The following is a 14,717-nucleotide window of genomic DNA, read 5'->3' as shown; positions in this document are numbered from 1 at the left end:
TTGCTACTATGGTTCTATGATTTGGAAGTAGGTACCATGATGGCATGTTCTAACCTAAGGTTTTAGGTTTAGGACAATTTACGATTCACATGTACTAATGGAACTAGGGTCTAAATGGCATTAGGGTTTTAGGATTATACATGAAATGATGAGTTCCTAGTTTTCTACTATATGGAACTAGGGTTGCATAATTACTATTTAGTTCATAGGTTAATAACTTCATTAATAAAGTTGAAGTTATTAATAACTTCAAAATAAAATAATATTCCATTTGCCTTTTTATTATTTTTAAATAATTTACTAATTAGGGTAATTATTAATTAGGGTTTAAATTTCCACTAATAGAAATTGAATAGGATAACAAATAAAGAAAATGAGTTTTCAAGTTTTCTTTATTTGCTTACTGGTTTTAATTATTTTATAAATGTTTTCTTGATTTCTGAATTTTAATTGTATTTAGAATTAAAATTAAAGGCTTAAATAACAAGTATTAAATAATTGAATTTTTATTAAAAATAAAAATTTCATTTTATATTTTTATTGGATAGAGTTTTCTTTTCTAAGAATTTTAATATCTTATTTACATTTTTCTGACTTAAACTGAATTTTCTATATTCATTTGAAGTTGCAGCAATTTTAGGGGATTTAAATTTAAAACGGAATTGCTAAATGTACCCGGGCAGAACACACCCACAATCAATGACTGGTGGGGTCCTGGCCATGTCACCTGCCACGGTGGCTTGACTGGTCAAAATCGTGTTCATGTCCAGGGGCAACGGTGACCGGCGGAAATTGGCAACGGCGGCGAGACTCCGGCGAACTACGAGCGCGCGTTGATGCCTGTGTGACTCTACGCGACACGGGAAGTCTAACGGTGGTGGCGCCGCCCGATATTGGTTGCCGGCGCTTGCCCGACGGCAAGTCCGAGCGGCGGCGCTTGCGGACGCGCGACGCGGCGGCGATGCAGGGCACTAGGAAGAGGGCCAAGATGCTCAAACGAACCGGCAACTCACCGTGAGTACTACGGGCATGTCGGCGAGGCAAGAGGTGAACGGCATCGCCGGAATTTGTTGCTCCCGGCGTCGGGGAGGACAAGCTTGACGGCGACGTTCTGGCATGCCCCAGCTCGATTCCTTGCGCAGGAGGAGTAAGTAGAGCATGGGGATGTCGATGGTGTCCACGGCGTGGCCTGAGGCGGTTTCCATCGGCGGTGATTGGAGATGGCCGGGATGAGCTAGGGTTGCGGTGAGGCAGAGAGAGAGAGAACGGAGCTAGGGTTTCGTTCATGGCCTTTATACGGCGCTCACGGTCGATGATGGTCACGAGAGCCCACCCAGGCGGCCGGGACGTGGCTCTCCCCATCGCGCTGGCGTCCTCGCGCGCGTCGACGGTGGCGAAGACGAAGACGAGTACTTCTTCTCCAGTCTTATCCACACCGAAGCGTTATGTTGGGCTGGTTCTGGTGATGGCCTGGGCCGAGCGTTGGGCTGCTGCCAGGCCGCTTGCTGGGCTGCGACGGCCAGGTAAGTTCTTTTTTTTATTCTCTATTTCTATTTCTTGTTTTGAATTCTGTTTTGAATTCATATTTGAATTATTTTCTTTTTTGCAGGTCTTGCTCATTTCATTCATATAAGAATTATTTCAGGGTACTGAAGAGTCTTTAGTAGCGTATTAGCAAATTTAATATGACATTATAACATTGGTTTACTAATTAGTATTGGTATTTGGATTAAATTTCCATTTAGGTATGAATTTATGTGTTCTTTATAATTCCTTTTGCTTCTTGGTTATAAGTCTCTTCTAAATTATTAGAGTGGATAACTTCTATTCAAAGCATCTTTAAGATCATTATGAGGTCTTGGTTTCTTATTTGAGAGTGTTGCCCACATGCATATAATTTTATGTGAGTACTTGCTTGTTAAGGTCTTGTAGGTTTTATTATATCTATTTTTCAAAGGTAGCATTGGTATTATATTTTAATAGCACCTTGAAATACTTAGAGTAGGTATTACTCTCCTCATAGTTGGATCTTGGTTATTAAGTCAAATGGTTGATATGAGTGGTTATTCTCCACACATTGGTTTTGATTATGGAACTTAGCATTAGGTTTTTCTTATGTTTAATAATTGAAGCGTAGAATTTGATTAATGAACCATTAGGGTTCACATGCTCTTTACCTATTAACACATGGTTTAAACTTAAGTGGGGTTTAGGTTTTAGTTGTGATCACCCAAATGATGCACAAACTAGGGTTGAGATATAATTCTAGATTGTAGGAATGAGATGGCACCATAATGTATTTGGTAGGGTTTAGTCTCCCCTAACCAAGATAAGATGGTTACTTGCTTAATATTTCATGTGCTCCTTTAATTACTAAGGATTTGGGAATTGGTATTATCTTCTACCAATTAACTTCTATTATTATCTCCAATTTATCATTAAAGTAACTACACTGGTTATAGTTTTTTTATAGTTTACTTTGGTCATATAGATTAATGGTTCCTCACTATATAAGGTATGGAGTTTTACTCTAGGTCCTAATACTTTAGTTCAAGAATTGTCCTTGATTCTTAATTAGGTAAAGCTAAGGTTAGTATGAATGGTCTCTCTCATCTGGGAAGGAATTCAATGATAACCTAAGGTTAGGCTCCCTAGAGGTTGATGTGATCATCAATATCTAGGTTTAACATAATTAAGTTCTCTCTGTAGGAATTGTCTTGAATAATATCCTACTGTTCCTCTTAAAGATGATGATTTGAATACTTGGATGTATATCCAAGGTTTAGCTCCAGGTTGGTTATTGCTTCTCTAATAAATAACATAGAACTCTCACATCTCTTTGGCTTGATGTATATTAATATGTAGTAGAGAGGAACATATATTTCTAGAGTTTATCTCCTTGTTTCCAAGAATGAAGTGAAATGGTTACCATGAGGTTCATGGTAGGATCAAGGATTAGTTTAAGGCATGGAAAAGCTAAGTCAAGAATAGTTTCTCCATTATATTGTTACTTGATTTGCAATTGAAGTGATGTTCATATGCTATGACAAGGATTACCATATTATAATCTTTTATAAGATCAAGCAATTGATCATTGAGTAAGGTGTTGTTGTGTTGATTATTAGTTCCATTTGATCTAACCCCTTAGATCAAATCATCTCTACCCAAAACAAGGTTTTAACAAAGTCACTTTGAGGTTTATAGCGCTTGACTTGATGAGCTACTTCAATTCCATCAAGGTCAAGTGAAACTTCAGTTACTGTGACTGTTTTACTTTAAAGCGCGAAAATTCCCCAGATTTTCTATGCATGAATGCAATGCACACATCTGTTTCCTCTATTTTTGTAACCCCATTACCTGGGATATTACAACATGTTCCTAACTACGAAATATTACATTGACATGCACATCAAGGATCTGCCTCCCTTCATGCGTCGTGTTAGAAATGGATACTTCATGGGTCGTCACGGACCCGACTTCCTGCAAGGTCGGTTGAGATCCGACCCCTGTTCCTAGGCTGGACTTCTTCCATCTTCTATCAACAGCAACTGGGCCACCCGATGGGCCGTATGCCACCATCACCATCTGTGAGCCTCCATCTGGGCTTACCGGTTCTAGACCACGTCGTTGATATACCCATAGTATACCCAGAACAATCACCCCTTAAAGATAGCCCAGTCATCACCATTGTACATGCCCTCATAATTTACCTGAAGTTCTACCGACTAAGAATCAAATCAACATTTACATCAAATCGCTCCTTCATAGCGAAGCTATGGAAATATTGTAACAACCCGGCCACCCTCTCGGATCTCTAGGATCTCTAGACTGGCCCCACAGACCAATACTAGTCTTTTATGTGCACTTTGTCCTCACTCGTGTGCACCCGGGAAGGACTTTTTGGTCGGTCGCACATTCTCAAATAGCGCCGGGAGTTAAGCACACTTAACCTCAGAGTTCTTTAGACATGAGGTTCCAGAAAATAAGTTTCCGCTTATTTATATGAGTATATCCTATCAATCCTATTAAGCCCTAAGCCAGGATATCATAAATTGATGCTCCATCTCGCAAAAAAAAAAGAATAACCATGTTTAGCATTTTTAGAATTAATTTAAGTACTCCCTCCATTCCTAGATATAAGCCATATAGTTTTTTGAGATTTTTTTTAAAATATAGGCTTTAATGCATTGCACCACTTTTCCATAACTTGTTTTAGGATTTCATTATATTTTCTTATTATATGTAAACTACTCTATTTTCCACGTCGATTGTTCAGAGGTAATCCCGTCCAAATCAGGAGTAATTTTTCCTCCAACTATGTTCTTTAATTTTCGTGCCAAAAATTATAGGGCTTATATTTAGAAACATAAGGAGTATGATTTTGGCTTAGTTGCATGCATTACATTTTTTCCATCCACCATTATAAGATGTTTCACTCCCTTCGATCTATAATACTTGTCGCTAAAATCAGTGTATCATACAGAGTTCACTTATTTTAGCGTCCGTAAAATGAGTGTATCATACAAAGTTCATTTATTTCAGCGACACGTATTATAGATCAGAGGAAGTAGGATTTTTAATACGTTTTAGTATGTATGTTCGCTCATTTCTGAAGCAAATTATACGGAGTTCAAAAAGTTTTGCCTCTGTTCCAATGAATAAGGCCTATTTAAAAAAAAAGTGAAGCTAAGTAAATTTTGATTAAATCTTTAGAAAAATATGAAAACTATAATATTATATGGATATCATATGAAAACATATTTCATGATGTACCTAACTTTGTTTATTTTGGGTTGTACATAATAATAATTTTTTCTAAAAAACTTAATCAAACTTAACGTTGTTTGGCGTTTTCTCTTTAAAAAAAATATTCTTTGTTCATCGAAACATCTAATCCATGCCGAAATATGTAAAACATTCTATATGTACTGATGAAGTAATAGTGAATGGATGGAGAAAATAGGGTGTAACTAACTCTCAATTTACTTCGAAAGGCCATAATTCTCAATTTACTAAGAACTAACTCAGTTCTCGGTAGAATGACGTTATCGAGTCTCAGTTGCAACCCATATTGCAACTCATCTCAGGAAGCAAATCTAATGGGCTGGAGGAATTGTTTGCAGATATAACCTCGCTTGCCGCTGAAACTTCAGTTGTAACCCTACTTGCAATTGAAAATATCTCTGATGCAATTTGCAACTCAATTGTACGAATCACGATGTAAATCTAATGATGCATGAGTCTACTAAACACTAACACTAGCTTAGTTCACGGTCTACTCAGAACTAGCAGTTTCCAAGAAAATAACAACACGTTGTGCCCAAAGATATCCAAATATTAATTCTTTTATTTTCCTATATACATTTTCATTTCAGCATGATAATTTAATACTAGTACTCATTTTCGGCAACCAAACTAAAATAAAACACAAAATGTACAAAATACAAACATAATGGAACTGATGAAATGCCGTCAACAGCATAAAATTTCTTTGGCTACTTTTTTTTTGGGGATTCTTACAACCTTTTCCATTTCTTTCTTTTCTGCATGAAAGGAACTAGAAAACCGCGGCATGCGCGATCGCGCGATTTGCCACGAGGCTGGTGGTGCCATACACGGGCAGCTCGTCGCCGTTCGCGCCGGCAAGGCTCTCGAGCTCGAAGAGATCGGAGCTGGAGTCGCTCCCCTCGTCGTCCTCCTCCAGCTCCCCGAGGCTCCGCACCAGCTCCTCGACCCTGCGCCGCACCACCACCGACGCCTCGGCGTCCGAGCAGAACCGCACGCACCTCCTTTGCACCGTGCTCGCATCGGTCGTCGCCGACGTGCATGATGGCTCCGGTAGCTCGGGCAGTATGTGCGAAGGTGGGATGCGTGTCGGTTTCTTGGGCTTCCTTGGGAGACGGCCGGAGGTGAACAGAGCCTTGAGGGCGCAGGCGAACGTGGCTGGTGACGGCGGCAGCGCTTGTCCGGGCGAGGATGGCGCTGCATCTCTTGGCCGGAGCCTCGCCACAGGGAAACACGGCCTGCCCTTCTTTTTCGCCTTCTCGCTGGGCGGGAGCACGCCTGTGGCATCCGCGCCGTCTGGGGCGACGAAGTCCTCCAGCTGGCGCCGTGGCGGAGGCGGGCTGCGTCGGCGGCGCGTGCACTCGGTGTCGGTGGTCGAGGCGGAGGAGCAGGAGAAGCTGTAGCTGGAGGTGGAGTCGGAGGAGGAGGTGGTGGACGATGCGTACCCCGAGTGCCGCGGGCGAGCCGCCGGCCCCGTGTCGGGGCGACGACGGTGCCTGTCCGCGGCCGCCGCATGCTTGGGCTTGCCCGCCCACCAGAACTGCGCCGGCGCCGGCGCAAGCGCCTTCTCCTCCGAGCGACGCGTGGTGGTGGTGTCGGCGTCGCTGTGCTCATCGAGGGAGTGGTAGATTGCGTCTAGGAGCGACGCCGAGAAGGACGCGCCGGACGCGCGGTCGCGGTCACCGCGCACCCGACGCGGTGGCTTGAGCGGTGGCGGGTTCGGGAGCTTGCCGTGGCTTCGGGCCTTCTCCATGGCAAAGGAAGTGCTGCCGGCCGGACACACACTGATCGCACCCACCGCGCTAGGTGAAGGGAAATGTGCGGCGGAAGTGGTGAGGATGCAGTGGAAGGTAGGAGCGGGAGGAGGGCGAGACGTGCGCGGTAAGGATTTATATAAGGTTGGTGCGCGCGTGCGTGCGTGCCGGGGAGTGGTGGCGCTGCTGCGGTGGCATGTCCTGTCTTGGGTGAATTATCATCAGCATCCTCCCATACCGCGGATGGATCGGCGCGCAGAGTTTCCAAAACTCCGGCCCAAGCACATGAGTGGAGTGGCCCGCCGCCGCTCTACGGCGACCCCTGACCAGGCGAGGCCGGCCGGCCGGCCAGCTTGCCCGATTGCTTGTCTTCGCCTGACAAGTTGCGCAGGGCCCGACCTCCGCCGGTTGGCACGATGTGAGTCAAGTCAGCCAGCTAAGCAGGTACGAGTTGGTTCAGGCCTTCGATCAGGCATCGGAATTCAGAAATGCAGTATTTTTTTTCCGATAAAGGACGTTACTCAAAAGTTTTTAAGCATTACACCTAGCTTCTGCATAACTAAGATGCACACAGCTGTTCAAAGAAACAAAAGGATTAAAACAAGAATGTCCAGAGTCGAAAAAGGTAAAACACTAGATAGTCCCAGTACAACCTAATTAGCCTCAATACGCCTATTATGCTGCCACCCATGTTGGGAAATAAACTCCTTCGCCGTGTTCTTCAATCGTGTAGACACCTCCATACAGAGATCGCGATCCTCCCAGCGTTGAAGTGGCGACCATGAACGGAGCAAAGCCATAGCGCGGTAAACAACCTGCAAAAGAAAAGTTTTTGTCGTTAAAAACCTTGTCATTTCTACATAGCCAAAGCGACCAACAACATCAATCACGCCCATCCTGATAAGCGTTTTATACCTAGCATCAATCCCATTTAGCCAATTGCCAAAAATGTTTGCAACGCTACGGGGAGGATATAAGGTAGAACCTATCTGAATGATTGACCATATAGACCTAGCAACTCGACAGTTGAAGAAAAGATGTTTTATTGTCTCTTGTTCATGACAAAAAACACATTTCGTACCGCCATGCCAATTGCGTTTGGCAAGGTTATCTTTAGTGAGAATCACACCCGATGAAGATACTATGCAAAGACCTTTGTTTTCAATGGTATCTTTATCTTCCAGATGGATTTGTTATTAACAATCGGTTGACTAGGCATGATTAAGGGCTTTAAACATGGAACTGGCCGAGAATTTACCATTCTTGGTAAGATTCCGACGAAATTCATCGCCCCCCTAATCAATTGGACTGGAGCTAATCTCGTTAGCAATTCCTTCCACGAAGCCAGCCTGGGACCAATGAGACTACGCCTGAACGACATAGAGGTTGGAGAGGTTTCCATTACCTTCTGTAAGGTATCTCCCTTATGTCGAACAATATTGTACAAAGCTGGATATTGTTCTGGAAGAGTAGTTGTACCCAACCATATGTCCTCCCAGAACCTTATCTCAGACCCATTCTGAATGGAGAAGGAACCGAATGGGAAAAAGTGTTTTTTAGTTGCCATAATGCCAGCCCAAAAGTGAGAATCTCCAGGTTTCCATGTAACCTGAGATATTGCTTTCGAGCCTACATACTTTTTCCATAAAAGTTGTTGCCATCGACCATCCTCCGTCAACAACCTGGCCAGCCATTTTCCTAGCAAGGCCCTGTTTTTAACTTCAAGATCATGAACTCCAAGTCCACCTTGATCTTTTGGACAGCAAACAACACTCCATTTGGTTAACCGAAATTTTTTCTTCTCATTATCCCCTTGCCAAAAGAATATTGATCAGTAATAATCCAATCTATGTAAGACTCCTTTGGGCAATTGGAAGAAAAATATCATATACAGTACCATATTTTTCAGTACTGAATTTATGAGAACTAATCTTCCTCCAAGGGATAATAATTTACCTTTCCAACTACTCAGGCGTTTCTGGAGTCTTTCCTCCACAATTTCCCATTCGGCCAGCGTCAGCCTCCGATAATGAATCGGAATGCCTAGATAGTTGATTGGAAAACTCCCAAGTCCACATCCGAAAAGCTCAGTGTATAGGTTGGCATCGTCTTTGGCCTCACCGAAACAGAACAATTCACTTTATGGAAATTTATCTTGAGACCAGACAATTGCTCGAAAGCTGAAAGAATTAACTTCAGATTCATTGCTTTGTCCAAGTCATGATCCATAAATAAAATTGTATCATCGGCATATTGAAGAATAGATAAGCCTCCATCAACTAAATGAGGAACCACCCCTTCAATCTGGCCATCAACTTTAGCCCACTCGATTATAATAGCAAGCATATCCGCCACAATGTTAAATAACATTGGGGATAGGGGATCACCTTGCCTCAAACCTTTCTTTGTCTAGAAGTATCTACCAATCTTGTCATTGACTTTGATTGCAACACTTCCTCCAAAGACAAAGTTATTAATCAGAGCGCGCTACTCATCGGAGAAACCTTTCATCCCGAGTGTCTGCTGAAGAAAAGACCATTTAACCTTATCATATGCCTTTTCAAAGTCGATTTTGAGTATTACTCCATTCAACTTTTTACGGTGCATCTCATGAACAGTTTTATGCAAAGTGACAACACCATCTAGGATATATCTACCTTGCATAAAAGCAGTCTGAGATGGAAGCACCACATGATCGGCCACCGAATTAAGTCTAATAGTCGCAACTTTGGTAAAAATCTTGAATCAAACATTTAGGAGACAAATTGGTCTATATTGTTGGATCCTTTCAGCATCAATCACTTTTGGTAAGAGAATTATTTCGCCAAAATTGATACGAAACAGATCAAGTTGTCCCTTATGAAGTTCACTAAATAGTTCCAATAGATCTCCCTTAATTATATCCCATAAGTTTTGATAGAATTCAGCAGGAAAGCCATCCGGTCCTGGCGTCTTATTGTGCTCCATTTGAAAAACCACTTTTCTTATCTCTTCCTTAGAATAGGGAGATGTGAGAAGCGCATTTTCTTGTGAAGACACTTGAGGTATATCATCAATCCTGGACTCATCCATAGATATCTCAGATTCCTCAGGGGCGCCAAACAAACCTTTATAATACGATGTAATATAGGACTTTAGCTGCTCATGACCTTCAATCACACCCTCTTCCTGGACTTGAGAATGAATGAGTTTCTTTCTATGTATGCCATTGGCTACACTGTGAAAGTATCTCGTATTTGAAGCCCCTTCCAGCAAAAATTGGGCTTTGGATCTTTGATACCATTTGAGTTCCTCCTCCCTGAGTAGACCAGCTAACTTTGCATTGAAATGACTTTTAAGTTCAATCTCATGTGTAGTCAATGGCCGTACTTCAGCGAGTGCCTCTAGTTCATCTATTTTTGATGATAGGCTGAGTTTCTCCTTTTTTTTACTTGGCCAGTCATGTGCTTAGACCATCCTCCAAGGTATCTACGTGTGGAGCGTAACTTATTATTCCACCTTTGGATTGGAGTGTTCCTAGCAGTCGATGGAAATCCTTGTCGCACTTATCAGCTAGCGCAAAACTGCCTTTTACTGTAATCGGTCCCTTGGGTCCAGGGAGCCTCCACAACAAGTATGTGTAATGTGGTACCGCCATAAACCTGGCGTAGCCTGGTCATCCCAACAAAGCGTGGTACTATGACGGGAAGTCGACAACCTCAAATTCCAGCCTTTCGATCCTGTAATTCTCTCGGGTTCCAAACTGAACGTCGAGATTGATCTTCCCCAGCGGATAGCTCGGCTTGTCCGGTGTGATCCCATGGAAGCGTGTGTCAGTTGGTTTCAAATTTTCTAAGGAGATGTTCATTTTCCTCAATGTATCCGTGTACATAAGATTTAGACTGCTGCCTCCATCTATGAATACTCGTGAAACGTCGAATCCTGCGATCGCCGCTGGAAAAATCAATGTTGATTGCCCTGGTCGAGGAACTTGTTGCGGGTGGTCTGCTATGGTGAAGCCAATGTCCTTCCCCGACCAATTTAGGTACTCAATTGTTGGTGGAGGCATATTTTCTGCCATGAACACTTGTCGCGAAATTACTTTCTGAGCTCTATTGGATGGCCTGGCTTTTTGAATCATCGAAACCGCACCATTGGTGTCGATATATGGAGGTGGGTTTGGAGCTGCCGCTATTTGTAACTGATGTCGATTTGCATCTGTAATTGCGGGTGGAGGTGGAAGGTGGATCTCACTTCTTGGCCCCTGAGGATTTCTAGGTGTTTCCTGTGTGTTGGCATGCCCTGCATATCTCTGCATTGCTTGAAAAGTTTGGCAGTCCTTCTGCAGATGGCCTGATTGCCTCTTTCCATTGTTATCGAGATAAAAGTGCATTTGGCATGGTCAGTTTAGGAGGTCTTCGGGTGAGACGTACGGCCTCTGAAACCTTGGCCCACTATTTTGTCTATTAGGACGGGAGTCGTCCTTGTAATCATTACGCTGCTCACCACTCCTCTGATAATCATCTCGATTATTTCCTCCACTGTTTCCTCGAAATCCAGCCGATATTTGGCCAGGAGCATCATAATTTGAGAACTGCCGAGGAAATCATCGCCTATTTTGAAAGTTTCGACTGTGATCCTCCTCCGGCGACCTGTGCCACTTGTTGTGAACAACATCTTCTCCATCTGCCCACCGATTCGCTATCTCCATAAGTGCTGATATCGTTTTTGGGTTAGTCCTTCCCAGATCCTCGACAAAGTCCCTCCTTCGAATACCAGCAACAAATGCATCTATAGCTCACTCATCAGATATATTCTCCGCCAAGTTTTTTATAATGTTCCATCTCTGGATATACGTTCTCATTGACTCGTCGTGCTTCTGTCTGCAGGCCATCAACTGCTCCAACGATGCAGGCTTCTTGCATGTGGATCGAAAATTCTTTACGAATATGTCCTCAAAACTTTCCCAGCTGTCGGCAGACCCAGTAGGCAGCTTCTTTATCCATGATCGTGCGGCTCCACTCAAGTGTACTTGAATGCTCTGCATGGCTGTTGCTCTAGTTCCACCCATCAGCTTCACCGTCTCGAGATAATCAACTAACCAATCCTCAGGATCTTGCAGGCCGTCGAATTTTTTGTAATTATTGGGTAGCTTAAACCCTGATGGAACTCGAGTTTTGCGGACTCATCTCGTGAAACACGGGAGCCCGCACATATCTTCTTCATTGACCTCTGGTGAGTGCCGACGTTATCTTCTGTCTTGTCGCGCTCTATCCACTCTTGCTTGAGTTGCTGCATCTCTTACCCCACTCGTTCTTGCGGGATCTTGCACCGCTGCAGCAGGTCGTGGACTATTTTGCCTTGCTGATCCTTCGGGAGGCGTGCTTGCAAACGCTGTTCCCATCACTCCAACTCCTGCCATGGCCATGTTTTACAATGGTTCCCTTGGGTCTCCAGGAGGTGGTCTGGACGCCAAGATGAAAGCTTGTGTCGCCATGTATCCGGCTTCCGGTGTTTTGGGAATAATGTTTCCCATTGTGTCTATTGACATAAAGGACATGTCGAGGTTTTGAACTAGGTTCTCCCTTTCAGCCTCGGGTATATTTTGTAATCGAGAATCTTGCCCTGTTCCGAGCTTCTCTATGACTGCTTTCCGATGTTCCTGATTGCCGGCTCAACTCAGCTCTTCGCCTACTTGACGCAGAAGCCGCAGCTTGTCTCCTGTCCAACTCGATTTTCTGTTTCTCAAGTTGTCGTCTGGCACTGGCGAGCCTATATTGATATGCTTGCAACTCTTGAGCTGTCGCAGTTACAGTCATTGGATCTGTACCATCAATGGCTCTTGCAACTCTGTCCCATACTGCTTGCAGAAATTGCACCATCTCCCGCGTTCCAGGCCCGACGTATTTGGTTCCCAAACCTCGCGTGAGATCAGCGGGATCGACATATCGGTTTCCTGCATCGTCGAAGTTCTCTGATGTCTCCTCCTGTGGTCGACTTGTATCTCCGATTGCATAGATCTGATTATATCTGGAACTTCGACCTTGGTCGGGATTGGTGACACCGCCATATAGATCGGTGAAGACCTCGCCAACAACAGTGGATCTGTCGATGAAGCCGAAGTTGTCGATGCTGTCAGAGTCGCTGCTTATATTGGAGTCCGCAGACGACTCGAAGGACATATCGCCAAAGATCTTGATGAGCTTCTCGCTTGTTGTAGACTCGATGAAGCGTGGTGACGAAATTTCCTTGTCGCCCGTCTCACACGGTGATGACGAGTCCGAAAAATCGGAATCAACCGCCGGCGATCCCGTTGAAATCGGAACCTCGAGACGATACGATCCTTCTTTCTCGACGCGGAAGTGGAACCTTCCAAACATCATCTCCATAGGCTCCTCCAAGTACGCATATGCATCCAAACAGGAGGGCGGGTGAGGAAGAAAATCGACTAGATCAGTTTCGATCCGTTTACCTCTATCCATCACGTTGCTTGCTACCGACGAAGTCGATGATCTTGAACGTGCCATCGAGATCAGCTCCTTGTCACCTCTAGTTCCCACAGATGGTGCCAATTGACAAGGGATTAACTTATCAATGCAAGTAGATCTCAAGGGTTTCAGCCGAAAAGTGCTCGACGATTAAGAAACTAGGGTTATGTTGACAATGGATTCGATCCCCTCTTTGTCCCTCGACTCCCCCTTATATAGGAGGCGGGGCTGAGGGTACCGTGTTACACAAGATTACAGATTCCGGGAAACTCTCTGAGTTCAACCCGTAAAGTTACAAATCTCTATATTTCCTAATACAACTCTATCTTTCCTTAAAATTAATTGGGCTTCCGAACTTCGTATTCTTCGTCTTGTGGGCCTTCACTAAACCCCGGGTACTATCTTCGGCAGGCCCATTGGGGATGCCTATGTCAACAGGCTTGTCCCATATAAACTTAATCATATCCGAGAAACCTTCCCGCTGTAACCATCCAAGTTCAAATTTGAACGGACATCTACGTGGAGGAGATGGTTTCCCAGTTGAGATTAAATAGGGGCATGATCCGACAAACCTTCTATGCGAGGTAGGACCCGTACTGAGACAAGAGGGTATTTTACTTCCCAATCCGAGTCCATCAGTACACGGTCCAACTTCTCATAAGTAGGTTATGGGAGACTATTTTCCCAAGTAAATTGCCTCCCAACCATTGAAACCTCTCTTAAATCCAAGCTATCAATGACGACATTGAACAAAAAAGACCAATGTCTGTCAAATCGACTGAAAGGATCGTATGCCGCACCAAGAGGGGGGGGGGGGGGTGAATAGGTGCTAACCAAATTTTAGTTCTTTTTCGATTTAGGCTTGACACAAAAGTAAATTCTCTAGATATGCAACTATGTGAATTTACCTATATGACAAGGTCAATGACTAAGAAAGATATAGCTACGCAATATATAAAGGAGATAAAGGTGTTGGAGATATGCCCAAGAGGCAATAATAAAGTGGTTATTATAATATATCTTTATGTTTATGATAAATGTTTGCATATCATCCTATAATTGTATTAACCGAAACATTGATACATGTGTGTTATGTAAACAACAAGGAGTCCCTAGTAAGCCTCTTGTATAACTAGCTTGTTGATTAATAGATGATCATGGTTTCGTGATCATGAACATTGGATGTTATTAATAACAAGGTTATGTCATTAGGTGAATGATATAATGGACATACACCCAAATAAGCGTAGCATAAGATCACGTCATTAAGTTCAGTTTGATGTAAGCTTTCGATACATAGTTACCTAGTCCTTCGACCATGACATCATGTAAATAACTTATACCGGAAGGGTACTTTGATTACATCAAACGCCACTGCGTAAATGGGTGGTTATAAAGGTGGGATTAAGTATTCGGAAAGTATGAGTTGAGGCATATGGATCAAGAGTGGGATTTGTCTGGGCCCTCTCGGTGGAATGTCGTCTGATTAGCTTGCAAGCATGTGAATAGTTCACAAGAGATGATATGCCACGGTACGAGTAAAGAGTACTTGTCGGAGACGAGGTTGAACAAGGTATGGAGATACCGATGATCAAACCTCGGACAAGTAAAATATCGCGAGACAAAGGGAATTGGTATCGTATGTAAATGGTTCAATCGATCACTAAGATATCGTTGAATATGTGGGAGCCATTGTGGATCTCCAGATCCC

At 43.6% G+C, this 14,717-nt stretch overlaps 1 protein-coding gene across 1 annotated transcript; it reads right to left on the bottom strand.

The window, feature by feature from the left end:
• Positions 1 to 5,435: 5,435 nt before the first annotated feature.
• LOC127301757 (uncharacterized) lies at positions 5,436 to 6,666 on the bottom strand. Its single transcript, XM_051332028.2, has one exon. It carries the CDS (start codon positions 6,536 to 6,538, stop codon positions 5,558 to 5,560), a length of 981 nt encoding a protein of 326 aa, XP_051187988.1. The 5' UTR covers positions 6,539 to 6,666; the 3' UTR covers positions 5,436 to 5,557.
• Between the last annotated feature and the right edge of the window lie 8,051 nt (positions 6,667 to 14,717).

Source organism: Lolium perenne, chromosome 5, assembly GCF_019359855.2.
Source record: "Lolium perenne isolate Kyuss_39 chromosome 5, Kyuss_2.0, whole genome shotgun sequence".
Taxonomy (NCBI): domain Eukaryota; kingdom Viridiplantae; phylum Streptophyta; class Magnoliopsida; order Poales; family Poaceae; genus Lolium; species Lolium perenne.
This window is presented reverse-complemented; position numbering and strand designations above follow the sequence as displayed.